This window comes from Aythya marila, assembly GCF_965140915.1.
Source record: "Aythya marila genome assembly, chromosome: 2".
Taxonomy (NCBI): Eukaryota; Metazoa; Chordata; class Aves; order Anseriformes; family Anatidae; genus Aythya; species Aythya marila.
In genome coordinates, this window is record NC_139043.1 from 122,478,455 (window position 1) to 122,502,018 (window position 23,564).

The 23,564-nt window shown below is 38.5% G+C and overlaps 1 protein-coding gene across 1 annotated transcript in view; it reads left to right on the forward strand.

Annotated features, from left to right (window-relative positions):
* Window positions 1-14,798, forward strand: part of SULF1 (sulfatase 1) — a gene marked incomplete at its 3' end in the record, with an annotated part of 95,289 nt that extends 80,491 nt beyond the window's left edge. The window contains exons 8-12 of the mRNA XM_082752254.1: window positions 721-890; window positions 12,453-12,603; window positions 13,620-13,795; window positions 14,343-14,471; window positions 14,738-14,798. Coding sequence (XP_082608380.1) covers window positions 721-890; window positions 12,453-12,603; window positions 13,620-13,795; window positions 14,343-14,471; window positions 14,738-14,798 — 687 coding nt within the window. The remainder of the gene's footprint in view (window positions 1-720; window positions 891-12,452; window positions 12,604-13,619; window positions 13,796-14,342; window positions 14,472-14,737) is intronic.
* Window positions 14,799-23,564: the final 8,766 nt, after the last annotated feature.

Genomic DNA, 23,564 nt, shown 5'->3' on the forward strand with positions numbered 1-23,564 from the left:
GGTGGTTTAATTTAAGTTTTCATCTTTTTTTCTTAGTCCCATTTCCTCCCTTCCCCTTGTATGCTTCCATTTGCCACCTTGGCTGTGGGTTAAGCCAGTTTATTAGCGAGTCACAACCTTAATCTCAGCAGCTGCACTGCTTAAAGTTGTACAATTAAAAGAACAGAGCCTGCAGGAATTCAAATGCTCCCTGAATTCATGTTTGCAATTTCTCTGATAAAGTTTTTTTTGCAATATGCTGCCTGTTGTAGCTTTCTTCCAGTCTGTACATACATGAAAGTATACTCTGAACAAAGTGCATGTATGAAATGTTTATGTAAATAGAAAACCAACGTAAGAGTGTGATTTCTTGCAGTTGGGAGCCATTATTTAGAGAATGTGTTTTGCCACTGAAATTCAAGAAACATACCTGTGTCAGTATAATCTGTCATTTTAAAGGTCACTTAGCATTATATTACAAAATCTGGTAATCATAATGAATGCATTCTGTTGTATCTGATTTGCAAAATACAGTTTCATTTTATGTGGTATTGCCTGCTTAAGAAAGTAATTACTGCTCAGTCTCCCCTCTGCTCTTTGGAGTCACACATCTCTTTGATAGGATGTTTTTACTTCCTGATTTGCTCTTTAATGAGACCTCAAAAATAATAACATGATAGTATATGATCTAATTAATCATGCACATTGTAACTTTTGCTTTGTGTTAATCGTATGTTACAGGACTACTTCACAGACCTAATCACTAACGAGAGCATTAATTACTTCAGAATGTCTAAGAGGATATATCCCCATAGGCCCATAATGATGGTCATCAGCCATGCTGCACCCCATGGCCCCGAGGACTCAGCACCACAGTTCTCAGAGCTCTACCCCAACGCTTCACAGCATATGTAAGTGACAATCACATGCTGCTAGCCCTGGCTCTTGCATCTGCTTCTGGACAGGTATTTGCTTATGGAGATGTTTCAGTAACAGAGAATTCAAATATAAGAAACATGTAGTAAGCAGTGAATGATTGCTTGCTGCTTTGGACATGCTCCTTCTGGGGAGGAGAGTGACAGCTCTGACCATTATTAAAACAGAGAGAAGGTCTTTTCCTCCTGGGAAGTTGTGGGAGATTAAAAGGTCGGTATTTGACTCTGTAAGGGCAGCGTCTTACAATGCACTGAAAATATGTAGACACAGGTCAGGATCTGTTGGAAAGATATTACTTCCTCAAGTTCCTCTAAGATATGCGCTTCCTGGGCTCAAACTAACTGAAGGCATTGAGACTAAAACCACCTTTTTGTAGTTTTTGAGTGCACCAGGTTTCTTTATAGACTAACTTTTGGAAGATTCCCAAAACAGCCTGCATCAGACTGCAGTTTTAATTAACATGTTTAATCTTTCCTGGTGATTCTACTATAATAACAATAATTAAAAAATAAATAAAAAAAAAACTCTTTGTTTCTAAAACTGAAGCCAACACCAGGTATAAAGCTGAGGCTAGCGCTGGATTCCATGCCATGTGGGCATGTGGACTGCGTTCATGATTAAACAAAGCTTTTGTGCTTCCTTCCACACAGAAAAGAAATAAAATAAATATTTTAGCTGGACCATGCATTTATTTGGCTTCTGAAAATGAGGAGGAATCAGCTACATTACACTGTGACAAAGCTCTGTGGTACATAAATTGCATTTTTGATCCTGCAGGGACTCACACAGAAGAGGATGTTATTTGTAGTTATATTTGTATTATATTTGTAGTTATATTAACTAGTTTAAAATTACAAGGAGTAGCTGTTACTGCATAAACTGTATGCATAAGCTGATCACTAGTTGAGGCTAAAAAGAGATTCGTTGTTCAGGGTACATGGTTAAATATTTGTTAGTTTGTATTATTTTTGGCCTCTACTGACTTCTGCTTTCTAGATATGCCACTTTCCCTGGCCTTACATTTTTAGCGATACTTCCCTTTGCCTATATTCTCAGTATTATCACATTCCTGAAACTAGATTTTGCAAACAGTGCAAACTACCAGTAATACTTCATAGTTAATTAGATATTCAGGGTAATCCATACCTGTATATAAGTGACGAGATCGATACTTTAGTTTGTAAATATTTGCTTAAAAAGGCAGCTGGTTCTTTAGTAATCACCCCAGAGAATTATTATCATTTTATTAGGTCCTAAAGGTAAAACAAGATAGGCTTTACAACATGAAGACTGTCATATTTGGTTGTATGAAAGATCTTAGTATCTTGAATCATGTGCACCAACAGAAAGCAGCAGGGAATACTTAGGGAAAAAAAAAATAGAGAGAGAGAGATTCTCGCTATTTCCCTATTTTTGCAGCTTCTGAAGATGATCTGTTAGGTGAAGCATTGGCCTGATCTGTTTTTGAGCTGTGGTGGCAGCCCCACCATCCTGCAGTGACCAGCGTCACGCATGCTGCAGGGACAAAGCACTGCCTTTTTATCACTTTCAAACCTGGGGCTTGCTCATGTCCCCTACTTCCCATCCTCTGAGGAATAATGAATATTCACTACATCAAATTTAATAGACCTCTCCCAGGTCTTCTTTCAATCACCTCTTTTCAGAGCAAGAGGGTTATAAACTATTTGTTCTCACTCTGTTCAACAGATTGTTTGCTGTTTCATGGCACAGATTGCCTGGCCTCAGGCAAGCCATCCTCTTTGCTGGGGGACAATCCATCATAAAGGAGGGTAGGAGTCAAACTGTTTCCTCTTAGCTGTGGGGACTGTGGCTGGAAGAAAAGCACTGAATCATTGTATCTCACCCTACCTCTCCTCAGGCCAGTACAGCTCATTTTAGGCTCTGTGGTAGCTGTCTTCTGATAATAGAGTGCTTGTAGGGACTTGCATGTGTTTATCATGCTCCTGACGCTTTATATTGCTTGGCATTTTCAGCCTGATTTTTTTTTTTTTTTTTCTAGCTTATGCTGCTAGAACCATTGGGTTTAGTCAGTCTCCGAAGCTTTAGCAATCTCTCCACTTTATTACAAGTTGCATGTCACCTGGAAAGATCAAGTGAAAATCCTTCTATCTCTTTGCAGACTTAGTTTCATTTGAGTACTTCTGTAAATTGCTTTTTATTTGCATGGAGGCTAAATACTTTGTTCTGTTGGGTTGTTTGTGAAATAGCCCAGAATATGAGAATCAGCTGTGCTTCTTCTTGTCTTCTGGTGTTGCTGATTTCTTGGCAAACTTCTTGCAAAAAATCTCTTCTCTAGCTACCTCAAGAGAGACTTGCTGGGTTGTTTTGTGTTTCTTATTGCACTGACTGTCTGTATGTGTTAGAGTTCAGTCTGCAGACTAAGAAATGAGTCAAACTGAAGATAAATTGCCAATCTGGGTGGCTGAAGCTACCAAATAATTGATTTTTTTTCTGGCAAAAACATTAGTAACATGGTCTTACTAAAAGATATAAGAAGTTAAGTTCTCACAGAAATACTTGGTGCTCCCTGTAAAAACAACATGAGAACAATAAAATCCCTCCTGCCAAGGTTTGTGTAATTTGAACGTTTAACCCTTAGGTTTTCTTCCTTGGTGGTCAAGTACCATTTGCATCTCTTTTTTTTTTTTTTTTTTCCTGACCTTGGGTGACAGCCATCTGACCTTGGATTTTGTTTTTAAAGATGTAGTTGCTATATCATGTTACTGTAACGCCTACCTCCAACAAAGAAGGGAAACCAGGTCAAAAGCTGCTTGCTGGCTTTACAAACTGAGATGGAAGGTTATACCTACAAACTAGGAATTAAGATGGCCTATCAACCACATGTGAGAGGAAGTTTTGCTTAAAAGGACAGTAACTGAAGCAGGCTGTTAAATTATGTGACATTTCTTTGCTGCTAAGGTGCCTATCATGTGATTGAACTACTGACTTTATAAATTAAAAACAAAACAAAACAACAAGAAGGAAAAAAAAAAGTTTGATTAGAAGTTTTTCACTTGCACATGTGCATAGGGGAGAGGCTACGGAAGGAAATATTACAGTTCAGGGAGAGTTCTGCCCTCAAATGTTGGTCTCATTTCCCCACTTAACAATGCAGAGGGAAAGACTTACACACCGCCATTACCTTACAATCCTGTTCTCCTCAGTATAAACAGCCCAGTGGAGTGGCATGAAAAGTAATGATGTGTACTCTGTTTAATCATTAATTTTAAATGAACCCTGTTAATTCTTATTAGCTCCAGTTTAAGATGAAACACAAGCTTTATTATGTTGGAAGCAAATGGCCATTCTCCATTGTTTTCAAGCATCCATTCTCCCTCCCACTATCCCAGCTGTCCTCTCCTTAAAATACTTCCTATTTCTAACAGTTAAAAAATGTTTCCAAAACTTTAGCTTCTGGCTGCTGTCTATCACCATAATGAGTAATTTTCTGAAAATAAATCATACTAATGCACATACTCTAGCTCTGCCCAGAAGTGGTTTCTGTGGAAGCAACTGGTACTGGAGAAGTTGTACAAGATGAAAGCAGTGCATAGATTTTTGCTGTGGTAATGAACATCATCTGGTGGGTATCAGGATTGCTAGACCTAGGAAATGCTGTTGTTAGATGTGAAGTTATGACACAGGAGATGACACTGGCAGCTGTTAAAGGGCAATCTTGTTCCGTCACACAACTGAGCAGGAAAGCTCTGACTTTACTCAGAGGATGCTCTAATGAAAGCCTGAATTCTCAGTTACACTCAGGGCCTCTGGCACTTTTTAACTTCCCTTTACCTTCCAGGGTGAACCAGTCTTAGGGGAGCTGTGAATCAGACCTAAGCTGTTTATAAGCTGTGAAGTAAACAAACATTAGAAGCAAAAATCTGCGGGAGGCAGATCTACTGAAGAATGTGAAAAATGGAAATCTGAAGCACTGCTTGCTGTGCTGAGTAAAAGATCCTCAGGCTGGCAGGAGACAACCAGATTTTATAATTACCTGGAAGCAATCCTTTTGTCAGTCTAAAGATCTTAGGAGAAATAGATAGAAATGGTATCTGGGATGAGATCAGGAGGCTTCCCCAGATAATGTGAGAAAGGGCAAATGGAAGAGCTTTAATTTTTCAAATAAAGTATGAAAGGTACCAAACACACAAGCCTGGTCACAGCAGTACATTTGCAGTAGTGAAGCATAAACAAGCAATACTTTTGCACTTCCTGATCACCAAAATAATCTTAATGGTGAAGTTGGGGTGTGAGATGGCACTTTCTCGTCGCCAAGGCTGAGTCTTAAACATCTGCTAGCTAAGACATTTTTTTCTTGTAATATGGACACTTCCTTGTCAGAGTGGGATCATACATTTGCATCATTAATAAATCTTGACATGTCAGTGTCTCTTGTCACTGCTAGCCAGAGGCCAGCTTGGACTGCTGACTTAGAGATAAATGATCAAAATCATCACAGACATCATTGCGTGTGTGACTTTAAAAAGGACTGGAAGAAATAACTTGATTTAGAGATGCAGTAAGATTTTAGCTACACAATTAACTTCTGCAGCAGCTATAAATAGTGTTTCCTAAAATAAAAAGGTATTATGTTTAATGGATAAGAACTTTTTATTTTCCTTTTTTTTTATTTTATTTTCCTTTTTTTTTTTTTCTTTTATTCTTTTTCTTTTTTATTCTGATATATAGCAGTTATGTTACACTTCAGCAGTGAAACTTTCATACCTCATATCCTCATATGCATAAATATTCTTAGTTTTAAAAGATTCCCCTTTTAAAAGGCACCCAGAATGGGGAAATTCAACTTCATTTTAGTAACAGTGATGCTGTTGGTCGTGTTTTTCGGACTTTTAATTTGGACCAGAACCTAGACTTCCCACTTTCCAAGAACAGTATCTAAACCTGGAAGTCTACACTCTCTGGAAACAAAAGATTTGCTTCCTTTGATCATATACTATTTTTACTTTTTTTTTTTTTCTTTTCCTGAAGAAACATGGCTATCACATTTAACCACATTTTAAAGAATAACATAGGTGCTAATTTTGTACAGAAACTACTCATTTTTCGCAATCAGTTTTACTGTAGTTATTATTTTAAAATGTTGTTTACTTTTATTTTTATTAAATGAAAATGACCCTGAGGCATATAAGTACTGTACTATTTTCACTAACTGGAAGACTCCCAATCTAAACAAAAGATTAGCCAAACACTTCGGGATACAAACCCCTGAGAACTCTATGGAAATACTCACCAGCAACATTTTTAGGCAGTATTTTTGTGGACATAATTTTCTTTTGCTGAATAAAAACAAGAGGGAATTAGGAGGTTGTAAATAGGCAAACAGATTTTTAGTATGAGCGATTGAATGAATGTTTGCAAACGTGTATTTTTCTTCCCATTTTAACCCATCTGTAATGGAAATGTATATATATAGAGATGCAACATTTTGTATTAAAACAAACAAAAAAAAGTGCTAATTTAAATTGCACTGAATTCTGGGAGCTCTTAAAACATGCTGTACTCATCTCTATTTCTTTTCCATGCAGTTACCACAACTGTGTAAACAGCATTAGCCAAGAAGAATATCCCATTCTTTTCTTAACCTGTAAAATATCTTTTTTTTTTTTTTTTTTTTTGGAATAATGATTTTCAGAAGGGCTTCGCTGCAATTGTTTTGTTCAATATCACACAAAAGGCAGTTCAGTTACTAGTGGACATTAGTGTTGCTCATTTCTGAGTGATTTGCTACTTGAGGACACCATTTTAATATGTCCTCAAGCGCAAGCATCTGTTGTTTTGTTGGGGTTTATTTTTAATTTCTTGTGTAACCTAATGTTATTGTGGTACCCTAGAAGCTGTTTAAGATTAATTTTCTATTTTGAAATACAAATTTAAGTATGCAAATATAGTAAAACTGTTGTCAGTAATAGTAATTAAAAGGTGTGAAGGGAAATGCTGACTGTTCATGTGACTGAAGGTTATTTAGGCCTCAGGGATTCAGGCCACAAAGCTGAATGTCAATATAATTTCATTCCTCTCAACATAACTTCAAGTATCTATTTGAAATGATGCTTATAGATAAATAAATGGTACATTTCACAGTGAATTTTTCTTCAAATAGAAAAGTGCACTAGTATTTATAAACGTTTACTCCTTCCAAAATCTGTAGAACATCTTGTTATCAGCACCGTGTGCTCCCTACTGCAACAGGTGGTAAATAGAAAGTGAATGCAATTTCCATGATGTGGCATTAATAAAACAATATGCATCAGTGTAGAAACATTAAGTGCTAACAGAACTCAAATGGCAGAAGTCATCCCTTTTTTAAGGAGACAGCAATCTAAGGCTAGAAAAGTCTAATACTAATTATCATTTTGCTTTTTGCAAATGTATACATAAAATGGGATGAATTTTCTGTTAATTTATTCACATAATTAAATGTTTACAATGTTTCAGGGTGAATTATTTTTCTCATTCTGAGAAAGTCTTTATGAGAAAGGGCTTTACTGGGTTCAGTATTTGTTATTGTTAAACATTTCAGATTTTTTTGTTGATTAAATTGATTAAGTATAGGTAGGTATAAGTTTGAAATCTTATGATTTGAAACCTGGCATTTTCCACTGTTTTGCCCAGTGTCAAAACAGATCCATATAGAGAGCCATGAAGTTTTTGTGCAGTAAATTCTGCAAAGTATGTGCTGGACAAACATAAGTGAGCAACTGAGACGTCTAGATTTTCCCAGGCTACTATAACCTAGGTGAGTGGCAAATAGTGTAGATTTTTAATTGAAAAACCATCTGTTTTTTCAATCTTTAATATCTCTATGGATTTAATATTCATGTAGTATGTTGTAGGTCATTTTGGACTGACCTACATGATGGGGAGTCCTTTTTTGTATTATCTATTTTTGTAACATGTAAAATGAACTCTCACTCGGTCCTCAGGCACACACTCAAAAAGTTAAAGTGCTTTACTCTTTGCTGATCAGCTGGCAAGAATGACCTTCAATGAAATGCTGCTCATTCCTACACTCTGGGATAGCACCTGAGCCATTCAGCTGCAGCCGTCCAAAGACCGACAGGCAAAGACCAAGGACAATCTGAAAATAATAAAGGTAGCTGGCACTGTCTGATGATCATGGACCAACAAGTGTGCTCAAAACAAGATAGTCTCCATGACTGACAATAAGCAATAGGAAACATGGTAGATATCGTCAATCTGATATTCCCAGTGCTAAGGGAAGTCAAAGAAATGCAGAAGTCTGTGTTACTTCAGAGCAGTACTTATCAGTACAGCGCAAAGACTTTCCCAAAAATGGAAGAGTAGAAACAGTGACATACTTTCCCATGATGACTTTCAAAGGCTTGTAACAGCTGAACATTTAGCTGGTATCTCCAACTGCTTCAAGAAAAAAATGTTGTGATAAACATTTATCACTGACACGGAAGAGGCCTGTCTGTTTGGAAAGGTTCTCAGAAATCAGCAGTATTCTCCCCAGAATTCACTTCTATTTGTTTGTGGTTTACATTTTTTTTTTTTTTTACTTCTGTTGTTGTTGTTGGGTTTGGGGTTTTTCTTTGATTCTTTGTTTGTTTTAGGAGGAAAAAAAAAAAAAAAAAAAAGGTAGATAAATATGAGGGTGATATCAGACCTGGTGCATGGCAAGCAATGCCATTTATAGAATCATAGAATACCCCAAGTCAGAAGAGACTCACAAGGATCATTGAGTCCAGCTCCTGGCTCCACACAGGGCTACCCAAAAAAACAGACCATGTGTCAGAGTGCATTGTCCAAATGCTTCTTGAAATCCAGCAGGCTCGGTGCTGTGACCATTTTTCTGGGGAGCCTGTCCCAGTGCCCAACCACCCTCTGGGTGCAGAACCTTTCCCTAGCCCCCAGCCTGTCCCTCCCCTGTCCCAGCCGCATGCCATTCCCCTGGGTCCTGTCACTGTTCCCAGAGAGCAGAGCTCAGCACCTGCCCCTCTGCTCCCCTCGTGAGGGAGCTGCAGGCTGCCATGAGGCCTCCCCTCAGCCTGCTCTGCTCTGCGATGAGCAAACCAAGGGATCTCAGCTGCTCCTCATATGTCTTGCCCTCTAGACCCTTCACCATCTTTGTAGCCCTCCTTTGGACATTCTCTAATAGTTTTATGTCCTTTTTATACTGTGGTGCCCAAAACTGCAGACAGTGCTAGATTTGAGGCCCCCCCACCACAAAGCAGAGAGGGACAATCCCTTCCCTCGACCCACTAACAGTGTCATGTTTGATGCACCCCAGGGTAGGATTGGCCCTTTTGGCTGCTGGTGCACATGGCTGGCTCATATTCAACTGGCCATTGTCCAAAGCCCATAGATCCCTTTCTGCAGGGCTTCTCTCCAGCCGCTCATCCCCGAGTCTGTACATATAGCCACAGTTGCCCCTTCCCACGTACAGAATCAGGACTTGCTCTTGTTAAACTTCATAGGGTTGGTGATTGTCCAGCTCTCAAATTGGTCAAGATTCCTTGGGTAGAGATTCCTAGATGGAGTCAACAGCTCTTCCCAGCTTAGTATCATTCTCAAACTTAGCATGCCTTCAGGTCTGGCATTCTTATGGATTTCTGTAAGACACAAAACAACAAGGATGTGCAGGGAACACAGACTAGTCGTGGGACTTTGGGATTCTTTTCCAAGCCTTCTCTACTGCTCCTTCCCCACCATTTAGGACCCCAATCTCACATTTCTCCATTGGCCACTGGCATTAGATAATTCACAGAAGGTCCTTTTCCTATAATTCTCTAGGAGGAAAATTCTGCTCGCTCCCTGCCTCACTCATTTCTCACCCAGAAAATTCAAAATGCATTTGGAAAGTGTCTGTGAAAGGTTTTAACCACTCTGCTAAACCCCTGAGTGCTGCTTTTAAAGACTATCCATTATTTGGAGGAGGCTCCTGACAATGTCCTGGGAACATGAGACCTGAGCCTGCTTCAGCAGCTGGCTCTCCTTCCTGGCACAGAGGCAGGCTGTCACGGCGCTGCCGGCTGAGTGCAGCTCACAGCCACCTCATCCCTCCACAGCAGAAGCACTCAGGACAGGAGTCTGATGGAAAAAAAAAAAAAAAAAAAGAAAAAAAGAAAAAAAAAAAAGGCTTCATTTTGCTGGAAAATGCTGATTAATCAAGACAGCACTTTCATGGGAAAAAAATTGTCATTTGTCTCGTTTGACAAACTTCCAAAGAAATAGAGGAAGGTTTGCGCTTGTATCACACTTTCTGTCTTCTGAATCCTTGCCTAATACCTGATAGGTGACCAAAGCTCCTAAGACTTGCTTCTTCACAGTTTAAGGCTCCATCTGCTAGGGATGAGGGCTAGCTGACAACCTAGAGGGTTGTGCTTCTGGGCTCAAGTTCATTAATTTTTGTGGTAATATAAGCATCCTTTTTAAAAATCAGATTTCCATGGGAAATAACAGAATTATGACTTTTCAATCAGAAATAAAAGAATTTCCAGCAGAAAATGAATTCTAGTTTATGGTTTTCTTTGCTTAGTAGGGAGCTAACCTTTCCATAGTTCTTAGTCTCAAGGAAATTTTCACAAATCCAGTGATACCATTGTGTCAATTCTGTTTTTCCTTTGATTTTAATGGTTAAGTAGGTTAGTCAAAACCAGCTGTATGTACTAGAGATGCATTACTCAAATTCTACCTAAATTCTCAAAAACAGTCTCAAATTACAATGTAGACTATTAGTTTATTGTAGTTGACTATCAGTGCCTTAGGCTGTCCATTTAGCCATATTTATCCTTAGAATACCTAGTTGCAGGTTATACATGCTTTAGCTAAAACTGCAGAGCAACTTCATCTATCATATAGTGATCACATACAACCATGTGAAGAAAAATGAAAGTTAAATGAAGGATTGGTTAAAGGTATGACTTTGTTATCATTGTACAATGTTCTTATGTTATTCAGTGCGACCTCTTGTGAAAGGACAACTAACTACACACAAATATTTCTTTGGGAAAAATATATCTTTGTGTAATGCTCATATTAAAATCATCACTACAATACAATATTAGTAATTTTATTTTTTATTCTAAACTAAAAGAGAATCATAGGAATCAATTTAATCCAATCACACAACAGCATTTTTTTTAATTTTCAATTTACATTTATTTTTCAAAAGTAATGCTGTAATATATGTATCATGTACTGCAGTATACTGTTAAAATGAGGAAAAACTAAAAGCAAAGAACCTCAGAAATTCAAAGCCTAGATTCTGCAAGTATTAGAGAAAGGAAGTACTCATATATATGTCAAAACATTACAGGAAGTGGATTTTGTTTAGTTTGTTATCACCTTTTAGTTGCCCTGTATGTTAGGCATAAAAACAGGACTGATAGAGAGTTTCTGTGCCATGCATATCTGTACAGCAAATCTGTTTGGTCTATTTTTTGCAATACATTTCCTTCAGGGGTGATAAGTACAGGAAGGTATTCTTGATTCTTATATGACATCCTTTAAAAATTCACAGGCTGTAGTTAGAACAGCTCTCTTAAATGTTTTCTTTGATGCTTGTGCAAACTTCAAAAGCAACATTATTTGACCATCTAGGACTCTGTGCCATAGTCCTCCTTAGTACTAGTATCAGCAGCAGTATTAGTTCAATATTGATGTTACAATGGCATTGCACTATGTTTTGTATTCATATAGAAAAAAACACCTCAACAGGATTTAATGTATAAGTAAACATCATTTTTGTGTGGGTAGAATTTGCATGCATGCCATGTCACCGGGTGTAACTGGGATTTAGCTTAGGTGAGGACCAAGGGCAAGTAATGGAGACTGAATGTGGGTCTGGAGTCAACATGGCTGGCTGCAGCATCTCCTTGTATCAAAACTGACCCTGCACACCCACTCTGTGGGCTTGCATTCAGGGTCCTGGCAATGCCCATAATTTGGTGGTGGGAGGGTAAGAAAGCCGATGCTTTCACTCTTTGGAGCATCTTAAAAACTGATAACACTGGTGTTGCCATTCATATCCTAGAACTTAGGAACTTCTTTATCCCACAGGAAAATACCTCTCTTTTAACTTGTTCTAATATGAAGGCACTTTTCCCACTGGAAATTGACATTAATGTTAAGGGGAAGTCATCATCTTTGATCTCTGACTTCCTCCATTTTCCTACTTGTCTTTGTGGGATCTGTTATTTGGATAGGCATTTTTAAAGATTACAGATTCCTTTGAAAAATGCCTTTTGGTACATCCCAAATATTGACATGGGTCTGGTAGCAGTGTTTGAGCCTGAAAGAAAGCTTGGAAAGCAAATGGTTAAAAATTTTTGTAGGAAGTGATATATGGACCATTGAAGCTCCGAAGCCACTGAAGTGACATTTGTTTATATTTTGCATTAGGAATACTAGTCACCACGTGGAATATGTGACTTAACTGTTTGTTGGATATTCCTGTGTTAAAGCAGTTCCTGATTTCCTTCGATGACTTTGTTGCTGCATAATGCTCAGTTCCTTTCTCTTCCTCCCAGCACTCCCAGCTATAACTATGCACCAAACATGGATAAGCACTGGATCATGCAGTACACAGGGCCCATGCTGCCTATCCACATGGAGTTTACAAACGTCTTGCAACGCAAGAGACTTCAGACCCTGATGTCAGTTGACGACTCTATGGAAAGAGTGAGTTCAAGAAACTACTGTGAATGTGTTCCTATTAGTCAGTATAAAATTAAACAAATTCTTTCCTTACCTTCCCCAACCACAACCTGGGAAAAGCCCCCGGGATGCAAAGAATTATTCCATATATCCCCAGTCCAAATGAGTTCTGGTTATATTCTGTGCAATGTAGTGCCAAGTTCCTTGCTTGCTTCTTTGAATTGGTAGGTGAATAAGCTGAAGATTGTTTTTTAATGGAAAAGTCAGTGGGTCTAGTAGAAAGCCTGGTATTAACAGAATATGCATCACCTGCATATCCACATGGATAGATGCAGTTGAGCACATGACAATTTCTCTTCATTTCTCACACTCCCTTCACAGTTTGTCCTTCAGATGAAATTTGGGAATTGGCAAATCACAGCAACTCAGGTGTCAGTCTGCTAGTGTTTGCAGAAGTTAGGCAATGCAATGTACAGCTAATTATAGGTAACATGATACATGAACTATGAGGTGTAGTTTGCATGACTTTTTGTTCAAAAATCAAGCACCATGACCAAAGATCTTCCCCCAGAGAGGTTTTTTTAAACTTTAATAAAAATTTACAGCCTTTTCCCAAGCCCACAACTGTAAGGAATGAGAAAGCTGTAGACTAACACAGTAAATCAAGTCTGAGTACCATTTGCCCTAAAGCTGTAGCAGTTTTTTCCCAAGCTGTGTTTGAGTATACATTGACTTTTGGACACACTAATGTAACTACATTAGTAGTACCTTATTTTGTATTATAATTTTCTGTATGTCCTCTCTTTCCTCAAAGCAAATTCCCAGCTCTGAAATATGAAATTGTACTTGTGAGTTGAATGTTTTTAGCAGCACAGTAGTGACAAGATGTAAAAATGCCCATTCACAAAACGTCTTTTTCAGTTTCATTGATATCATGTTTGGTTCTGTGTATTTAAGGTAGTAAAATGATTCTTATAAACGATTATACAGAAAATATGTTTTGCTACATTAAATTCTGTTTTTCCTTTGCTGTATTTCAGTTATACCGAATGCTTATGGAGATGGGAGAACTGGAGAACACCTACATTATTTACACTGCTGACCATGGTTACCATATTGGGCAGTTTGGACTGGTCAAGGGGAAGTCAATGCCATATGACTTTGATATTCGAGTTCCTTTCTTTATTCGTGGTCCAAGTGTAGAGCCAGGATCAGTGTACGTTCTCTTATATCTTTAGCACAGCTGTTAAACCTAATGTACAATGTTTCTAAGTGCATGTAATTACTGTTCTGTCTAGCTTCATTTCATAAAGGATGCCCTATTACCACAGAGCAATGCCTTCTAAGAAGACTGATGTCTTTCACTTTGCATGGTATTCATAAGTTGTTTCACAGATGAAAAAAATGTATGTGTAGCCCTGTAGTGCTAGAGTTAAAAAGTAGGTGCTTATCTTTACTGCTTACCTTCTGCAGCAGAATAGCTATCTGGCTGCATGACCTCATTGGCAATGATACGAGAATAACATCACTATTGCACCTCCTTCTCTCATTGTCCTTAGCTTTTTCTTTGTAATGATATTCTGCAACAGCGGCCTGTTCTCAGAGTTGTAGCCTTCAAAGGGGGGTTTCTAAACATAGCGCTTGTGTAGAGCTTTACATCTTCAAAGCCCTGATAAACATTAATTACTGTTCTAATTCTGAGAGAATGTGAAGACTTGCATATTGAACACATGACAACTATGACCTTTTCTCTTGATTTGCAGAGTGCCTCAGATAGTTCTGAATATTGATCTTGCTCCAACAATTCTGGATATTGCAGGACTTGACACTCCTCCAGATATGGATGGCAAATCTGTCCTAAAGCTTCTAGACCTGGAGAGACCAGGAAACAGGTGGGTCCCAGCTCTTTCTGCTTTTGTAGCTAGTTCAGAAGCAAACACCTGAGTAAATGAACAACTGAGTGGAAAAAGAGGTTCTGTGGAAATGAGCTGTGTCAGGCCAATGACCACAGCTTCCACATTTGAAGACTCTCTTAAATAGCACGTCTATAAAATTGCAGATATACATAAGCAGGGAGGTGGTTTTTAAAAAATAAATTGTTAACACTAGCAGTGCTATATATAGGTGCCAGGAGTAAATATTTTTATTTTGGTTTCAGGTTTCGAACAAACAAGAAGACCAAAATCTGGCGTGACACATTTCTGGTGGAAAGAGGGTAATTATTAGGGGTGAGAGAGTTTCGGAAGGGAACACTCTCTTGTACATGCTTTCCTTTCTGCTCTCTCCTCTTTCTCTTTATGGCCAGTGGAGTAGTAAATTTTGGAAGCAAACTTACAGGCCTGACTTGTTTTCTAATTTCCCACCACCGGCTATGCATGCTGCTGTGCTCCCAGATCCCTTCCCTCCAAGATATTTGAAGGCATACTCTCCTAGCAGCTCTCCTAGCCTATTCCTCCTCCTTCTATAACATTGTCCGTGTGACCACTTATGTCATCATCTGACTCATTTTCTTTTCAATTCTCTGCTTCATATCCAGCTGTGCAATATCCTGTTATCAACTGATTTAGTATTTTCCACCACAGATCAGAAGCATTCTTCATTTTTGTTCTAGCTAAGACATATGTGTAAATGAGATTTATGACTATAGCTACTCTTTTCTCTGATACCTTTTTACTCTCCTGCCTTGACAATTACTGCTGAGAAAATTTTCTCTGGGTTAAAACTTCACAGCAATTTCCTTGTGGCATTTTATGGTTTTATGTATTATGAAAATCTTGTGTGATGTACTGCAAAACAAGACACACTGTGCTGAATGAGTATGAAAGCCCTGTAGTCTCTTCAGCTGGGTTCTTCATTCAGACAAATATTGCTTCAGCGTATTTTCTTTTGTGAAAGAACATACTTTTTTTTATGAATAGTGCTGAACTGTATCAATTAGATATATTTCAGTAGTTCTTATTTCTCATTGGGCAAATTCCAGCAAATAGCCTGAGCCCTTTTTTCACCACATGACCTTTTGTCATTAAAGTCACTAGCAGAAATGCAGGGATTTTCTCCCTTAGAAGACTTAAATATTCAAGTAGCTTTATTTTACCAGTTAAATTCACCATCTCCAGAGTTTAGAGTAATTTATGTAAAATATTCAACTTTTTTTTTTTTTTAAAGAAAATTTCTACGAAAGAAGGAGGAAACCAATAAAAACACTCAGCAGTCTAATCAACTTCCAAAATACGAGAGAGTAAAAGAATTATGCCAACAAGCAAGATACCAAACAGCCTGTGAACAACCAGGGCAGGTAAGATACAGACAGTTGCAGTCCTCTTTGTGCCACAGGGAAATATGCATGTCTTTCACAAGGGATCAAATGAATATCAGGAATACGTTTTTTGGATCCTTAGCAACCATCATGCTTTTTTATTTATTGAAACTCCTTGCATGAGGGAAGTGATTGTCATCTGGTGTTCAAGTATTGTGTTCAGCTTTGAGCCCCTCACTACAAGAAGGACACTGAGCTGCTGGAATGTGTTCAGAGGAGAGCAGCAAAGCTTGTGAAGGGACTAGAAAACAAGACTATGAGGAGTGGCTGAGGGGACTGGGTCTGTTCCATCTGGAGGAGGGGAGTCTGAGGGGAGATCTCATCACTCTACACAACTACCTGAAAGGAGGTTGTGGTGAGGTGGGTGTCAGTCTCTTTTCTCAGGTAACAAGTTATAGGACATAAGGAAATGGCCTCAAGTTGCACCAGGGGAGGTTTAGAGGGGGTATCAGTAAGAATTTCTTCACATGGTTAGGCATCAGAATAAGCTGTCCAGGGAAGTGGTGGAGTCGCCATCCATGGAGGTACTTAAGAGATGTGTGGACGTGGTGCTTATGGACATGGTTTACTGGTGGACTTGGGAGTGCTGGGCTAATGAGTGGACTTGATAATCTTAATAGACTTTTCCAACCGAAATAATTCTAAGAAATTAAGAAAAAATGAGTCACACTCAAAATTCTGTTCAACTGACTCTGAGTTAATGCTATATGGTAATGTGTAAAGCTGGATTTACTGGGGAAGGAATCGAAGGGAGCTGTGTGCCTTCACGCTGACACCACCTCTGACCGGTGCAAGCAGGGGCTCTGGCACCATCTCACACCCTGCTGTCCTCCCACCCCATCCCCATCCCAGTCCCGCACACCTCTCCTGAGGAGTGCGAGGTGATCTCTCCCAGGCAGGCGCTCGCGCTTTTCCCTCAGATGTTTGCTCAGACCGTGGCAGCCGGCTGTAGGCCTGGCACTGAAATGCCGGCATGCTGTTTTGAAGGGGAGTATAAAGCTGTACTGTGCTCTGCTTGCCTTTGCAGCCACCCATGGAGCTTCACCAAGGGCAGGTAGAGCCCTGTAAAACAAACCCAAAGGCTCTCGGGAGAGCCTGCACACTTACAGATGTACGCCTTCCCCACCTTGCTCCTTGTCACTCATTAGAGCGTAGTGTTACGGTAAATCTCCGTTAATCCCACATTGGACTGGAGTATGTTTTGGCTGGCACATCCTTGGTCAGGTCCTCTGCCACAGTTCCCACCTCACACATGCTCTTTAAACGCAGCCACTTTTAAGGGGGTATGCACAATATCACAGTCTAGCCCAAGGGCAAAGTTTTCAGGAGTTCAAACACTGCCATTGTAAACAGAGATTAAATCTGAAAAACTGAATACTTTTATAAAAAAAATAAAGGAGATCAATGGAGTCATTTAGACTGTTAGACGCTAAAATGTTTAGTTTTAAAATACTAAAATATTTTCTTTGCAATTATTTCTTATATTTACTACCTCTTATGCCAAAATCCAAGTTTGGAATAATTTTCTTTTCCACATGTGAATAGACAAGGTTAAGTGTCCTGACCAGGTATCCCAGCTGAAGCACAAGGGAGGGCTGCTCCCAGCCCTGCTCCCAGGCCCTTTTGGAGAACTTGACTTTCCATCCTGTGTTGGATGGAAACTCGCCTTTGATCAAAGGGCAGAGGAAGGTGAATGTCTTGAGCTGGGAAGGAGCTGACAAGAGCAATGGTGCTTGATACCAGATCCACTGCCTATGGACTCCCCTCAGGGACGTTTAGATGCAGAAGACATGTTGGCTCCACAGAGCCCAGCAGCCAGCCCTCACGGCTGAATGAGGGACAAGGGTGAACTGATCTTCTTAAGACAAATTTTCAGCCTGAGCCACTGGTGCATATAAATTATGTTCTTAAACAAAGAGATCAGAGTTGTCCCTGATCCCTCTAACATCGTGAAGGCTTCCTGCAGGGATACACATTTGCAGACAGAGCATCCTGAGGTGTATTAGTGCATCCTCTCGGCATGCTCTGAGCTTGTTCAACCCATGGTGCACAAGCCTGTCTCTCACGACCCATTCACTCCTGTTCCAACCTTGTGAAGCAAAGGCAACTTCTCTTGCAGGTGGTGGCTACACATGGTACTTGTGGGCAAGTCAGTGTAGCATAGACTGGATGTGAATTTAAAGAGCAGCAGTAGAATAACATAAACTTCAGTGAGGCATTGCAGTGTGAAGTAAGTGTCTGCAGGATTTTTTCCACTTAGTAAAATTCTTGTAGAAAATTAAAAGTTAATGGACCAAATAATTTCACTTTAGCCCAGATGGTTTCCATTGTTTAATATGAGGGATCATAGTTTAATATGAGGTTCCTCCAGCAGATTTCACCTAATTGCTTTGCACCTCTCAGAAAAAGGTAACATTTGTATGTGGTTCTTAATTTCAATTCATTTTATCTTTTGAGATTAGTAGCTTTCATTTCAATTACAAAGGTGCACATATAGAAAAAAAAAATCTTCATATTAATTTATGATTGCTTATGTAGTACTTCCTACCTTAATTAGTTGTGCTTAAAATCATTTTAATTAAAATCACCTTCTTAGACTTGTGATTGCTGACAGATTTTTAGAGAATGAAATTACTGGTCAATGGGAAGTTGCTGCTAAACATCTGGAACTAAGAATAAACATTTGGTGAATTAATACACTGTCTAGTGCATTTAGAGAATGTTCTTCATTTTAACTTACTTTAGTCAATATCTAGTTCATTTGAAATCAAGAATGCAATTGGGATTTGAAAAAGATGATAATTCATTTTTCCTGTTCTAAAATGATGTGTGATACTGAGACCTGCTACTTCCAAAGTCTCCAGGGATGTGGTACTCAGGAAAATAATTGGTTTAGCTTATTTTATATTTAATAAGTAACCCATTAATTAATTAATTAAAAAGAACCTAGCATAGTTAAAAATTTCAAAATATATTTTTTCTATGTTTTTCTATTTCCGGTGTCTATCAAAAAGTAGTTTAACATAAAAAATAGAAAAAATAAAATATTAAACACCTGTAAAATTGTTGTCATTATTCCATAATTACTTAAAGTCTAACTACTGTTTGTCTAAAAGAGAAAGGAAATGTAGGTTATATATTATATTTAGCTGTAAGTTAGCAAGACCTATGAGTTACAGAAAAAAATGGTTTGGTTTCATAAGAGAAAATAGTTATAAAATATATATGCAAAATAAAGTTAAACTTCTTTTATCACGATTTTTTCTGATTTAAATTTTTAGCACCATTGATAGACTGAATCATTTTCATTGTAGAGCACCTTCCCCCCCCCCTTTTTTTTTCACAATCCCCCTTTTATGGGAAGATGATTTCCAAAAGTTCTGTCACATCCTTGAGAGCATAACAGAAATGAGATGTGCACAACTGCAAGGACATGTTTCACTTCTGAGTTATGTTCAGCCAGTCATTAACTTGAACCAGCAGCGAGCCCTTGTGAAGGGGAGAAACATGCATACTGAGCTGCATTAGAAATAACACAGCTAACAGGTCATGGGAAGTGATTGCTTGGTGTGCACTTGGGTTGGGGCCTCCATTAGCAGTGGGACACTAGTGAGCTGGAGCATGTCCAGTAGAGGACCCCAGAGATGGTCAGGAGATACTGAGGAGGGGCAGAGGTTTGTTTAGACAGGAGAACAAGAGGCAAAGGGATATCTAATTGCTGCCTTCAGCTAACTAACAGCTACTTAGAGAGAAGACAGACCCATGCACTTCCTGGAGGTGCACAACAGAAGGGCTATAAGCAACAGGCAAGTTGCAGTGAGGAAAATTATGACAAGGTGTATGGAAAAAAATGTTACCATAAGAGTGATTAAGCACTGGTGCTGGTTGTCCAAAAAGGCTGTAGAAGGTCCATCCAGGGATATTTTCAAAACCTAATAAAGTTGTTCCTTCTTTGAGGAGGACATTGGACTAAATGACCTCCAGATGTTCCTTCCAGTAATTGCACATGCTCCTGTTTTTTTACTTGCTTAATTCCTGGACATGAGGATTTTGTGTTTTCTTCTCCTCTTCAACTTCATAACTAGGGAAGGATTGTTAATTTTGTCTGTCCTGTAAATGGGTATAGGTCACCTGCAATGTTTGAAAATGGACCGGTTTTCAGCTCCTGACGTGACCTAGTTGTTGACCAGCATCACACAGTTGATCCTGTCCCACCCAGGCCAGAGTCATTCCCACTGCACAGGGAGCAGCAGCGAGGTGGGCTCTGTTCAGTTTTGGGGGTTAGGGTGAGAGTTTCCTGCTTCACATCCCACAGAGTGCTGCAAGAAATTAGGAAGGGAATCATAGGTTTCCTTCTGAGTTTGTTGGCCAAATTTGTCACCAGTTTATGTGGTGTAGCTTACTAAGGTCACCTGATTGAGTTCAATTGTTTTAGTAGTGACTATTGATGATTTTTGTCACAAAAATAGTATAAAGGTATGTTTTGTTTTGTTTTTATATATATTTCATTGATACATATTTCCCCTCTCAATTTTACTGTAATGAGGTACACATTACAAAAATAACTATTCATTGGCATCATTGTTACCCATGCCGTCATTTTAAACTAGGAAACAATTGATGCAAATTTTAACTAAAATTGTGTTAGTTTTCCAGGAAAGCAGAAATAATAGCATGTAACAAATGTTTCTCTGGATTAACATAGCCTTATCGTGGCACAAATCTCTCAGATTTCCATTGAAATAAGATGAGATGAGAATATATGTTAGTTCAGGAGGTTTAGAGGCAAGCCGCTCTTAAATCCTGTGGCAGGTTATTTTTGTTGAACTCACTCCATCTTCCTACCCATGAAATTCTTCTGGGTACTTAGAAAATATCAAAAAAAGAGCATGTTAATGATGTTTTCATTTATACCTTTTCTTTCTCTCTTCCCTTACATAAACATGTAATTAATGAGTTTAGTTAATTCATCAGTATTTATTCTTTCTCTCTAACCAGCCTGAGTCATTTTCCTGAGGCAAAATTTTGACTTCTGGGACTTAACGCTGTTTCTCAGATAGCAGTTACCTTTTGAGGTCTTGTGCCTCTGGTGTCTCCAGTGCACTGTTCAATCCATAATTTATAATCAGTATCAAATCCAGAGCCAAACATGCATTTTTATCCTCTTGTAAAAAATACACAAAACCACAACGTTATTTTAAAATTTTCCCAGCAGAAGGAAAAAAAAAAAAAAAAAAAAAAGCCACCCTCCCAAAATGAGGACTGTGAAGCTTTGTGTTTAAAATTTGAACTCTTAGGTTGGATGACTCAGCAACCAAACCTAGACTCAGGTCTGTTTATTTTATGGGCATACATCTCCAACCATCTGCTCTGCACTACCTGCCAGTTTGTAAACAGCAAAGGTCTGAAACTTGTAAAGATCTGTAGTCTGCTGCCAGCTCAGATAAACACTGACAGTGGGCAGAATGGAAAACTGTGTCATGCTACGCATGTTTGTATGGCATGCATGCCCATGAACCCAAACCGAGCTACATAGGTGCCATGCCACAGTCACTGACCTTCCTTGTGCTCATTTTTTTTTTTTTTGGTCAGTTTTAGAGATGCAGAATGGTGTACGTACTCACAAGGAAGTATTCCAAAGCAGCCCTAAAGAAATAGTGTTCTGCTTGGAGAATATCCCTGAAGACTGTACAATGAAATTTTACTTAGATTAGATCTCAATGTATTTTACAGTCATTTAAGGCTTTACAGGTAGTCACTGGAGACATGCTGTTGAACCCAAGCATCAGCTCTGCGGTAAATGAGCAAGATTCTTCTGGCTGTGATCCAAAGAGCACGTTATGCAGTCTGTACAGACCCCTTATTTCTCATGAATCCTTTGACATTTAAAAATCTAGCATAAGAATTGAATTTTATTATTCATATTTATATTTATCACATTATCATATCAGCATTCAGTATAAGCATGTCTGTTTTAACACTGAAAGAATACTTGCCATCAATCAGCTTACAGATAATATTGTAAAGGAAATTAGAATGTGGCTTATTAGGTGTAGTCTGGTTTGGCTCAAGTATCTATGTTCTCATAAAATAAATATCACAGACCATACATTTGTAAAGGTCAGCTTTATGACCAGCTGCAGAGTATGAATAAAAACACATAAGCTGGTAAGAGCTGGACAGAAGTGTCAGATGGCTGGCCAGGAACTGACAGCCAGAACCCAGGCACCCACTAAAACCCAACTAAAATTATGATATGGCACATAAACATCACTCATTGATCCTCCTGGTTTCAGAACAACCTCTTGACAATTACAGGAATAGAAAGGCACTGGTCATGAGTATGCAGCAGTGCATTAACGTATTGCTATTCCATATGCTGCCTCCTGCCTCAGCTTGTTTCTCCATTTTCTATCATATTGCACCTATTCAGGCAGAGCTTCTTACAACATTGTCAAAGTGAGATATTAGCAGCCCAGACAGAGTAGATTAATGCAAGAAAGAAAGCTTCTTTTTTCTTTTTTCTTTTTTCTTTTTTCTTTTTTCTTTTTTCTTTTTTCTTTTTTCTTTTTTCTTTTTTCTTTTTTCTTTTTTCTTTTTTTCTTTTTTTCTTTTTTTCTTTTTTCTTTTTTCTTTTTTCTTTTTTCTTCTTCATAGTAGCAACATTCATTTGGGTTGAAAGCAGTGTCAGTTAATCCCGTCAACCTATTTTGCCAGAACATCAGTTCAAGGCTGGCTCTTTGCCATCTGTACATTGGTACCACCTTTTCTTAATCATAATTCAGAAGGGCATCTACACATAGGCTTAACTGGAAGCATATGTGTTTGCGACCAGTCATGTGCTTAAAGATAAGTGCATACTTCAGTGCTTTCACAACAGCTTTTGCAGCTATTGCTCAGTTTGGACCCTCCAGAGTCATCCCTCACAGCTGACAGAATCATACCTGCAATTTTGTTGCTCAAGATTTCATAGGCATTGCTAGAAATTATGATATCCCTAGTTAAAATACTATCCTTCTTATGGCTTACAACCAAATATGAAGATAGGTTCCTTTATCTCCAAAGATAATCCTTCAAAGCATGCTATTTTGTATTTCAGCCTAAATATTTCTTATTTCAGCCTAAATATTTAAGCTTCCTAACAAACAGAGGGCAGTTCTTTCCAGATTTGACAATTCTTCAAATCTAAGCAATTCTGAATCTGAAGCACCAGCTCCATTCTGGATAAAATCCAGAGATATTCCAGTCTGGGAAGATCTTTCTCTGGTTTCATCTCTTACATAGCACAACTATGTTCAGCATTTTTGCCACCATGTTATCAGGGTTCCCTAACAGAAATACCTCTTGGTGAAATGCCAAACTAAGAAGCAGTTTTATGTACCAAAAACATTTACACAGAAAATACAGATTACGCAATAATCATTTTTATGACTTTCTGTAGAACTCCTTGGTGGTTGTCATTTGCAGTGTTTTAATTCTAAAGTATCAATTGAAATACAGTATAAATTAAGTCCTCTGCAGATTAAATGTGTATGATCCAGTAGGAACCAATTATTATTGTCATTACTATTTATAGCCAAATTGCTAAATCTATCTTTGAGTGTCATTGGCTCCTATTTGCTTGAACCTGAAAGCAGACATTTATTGGATAATAACAGAAGTTTGTTGA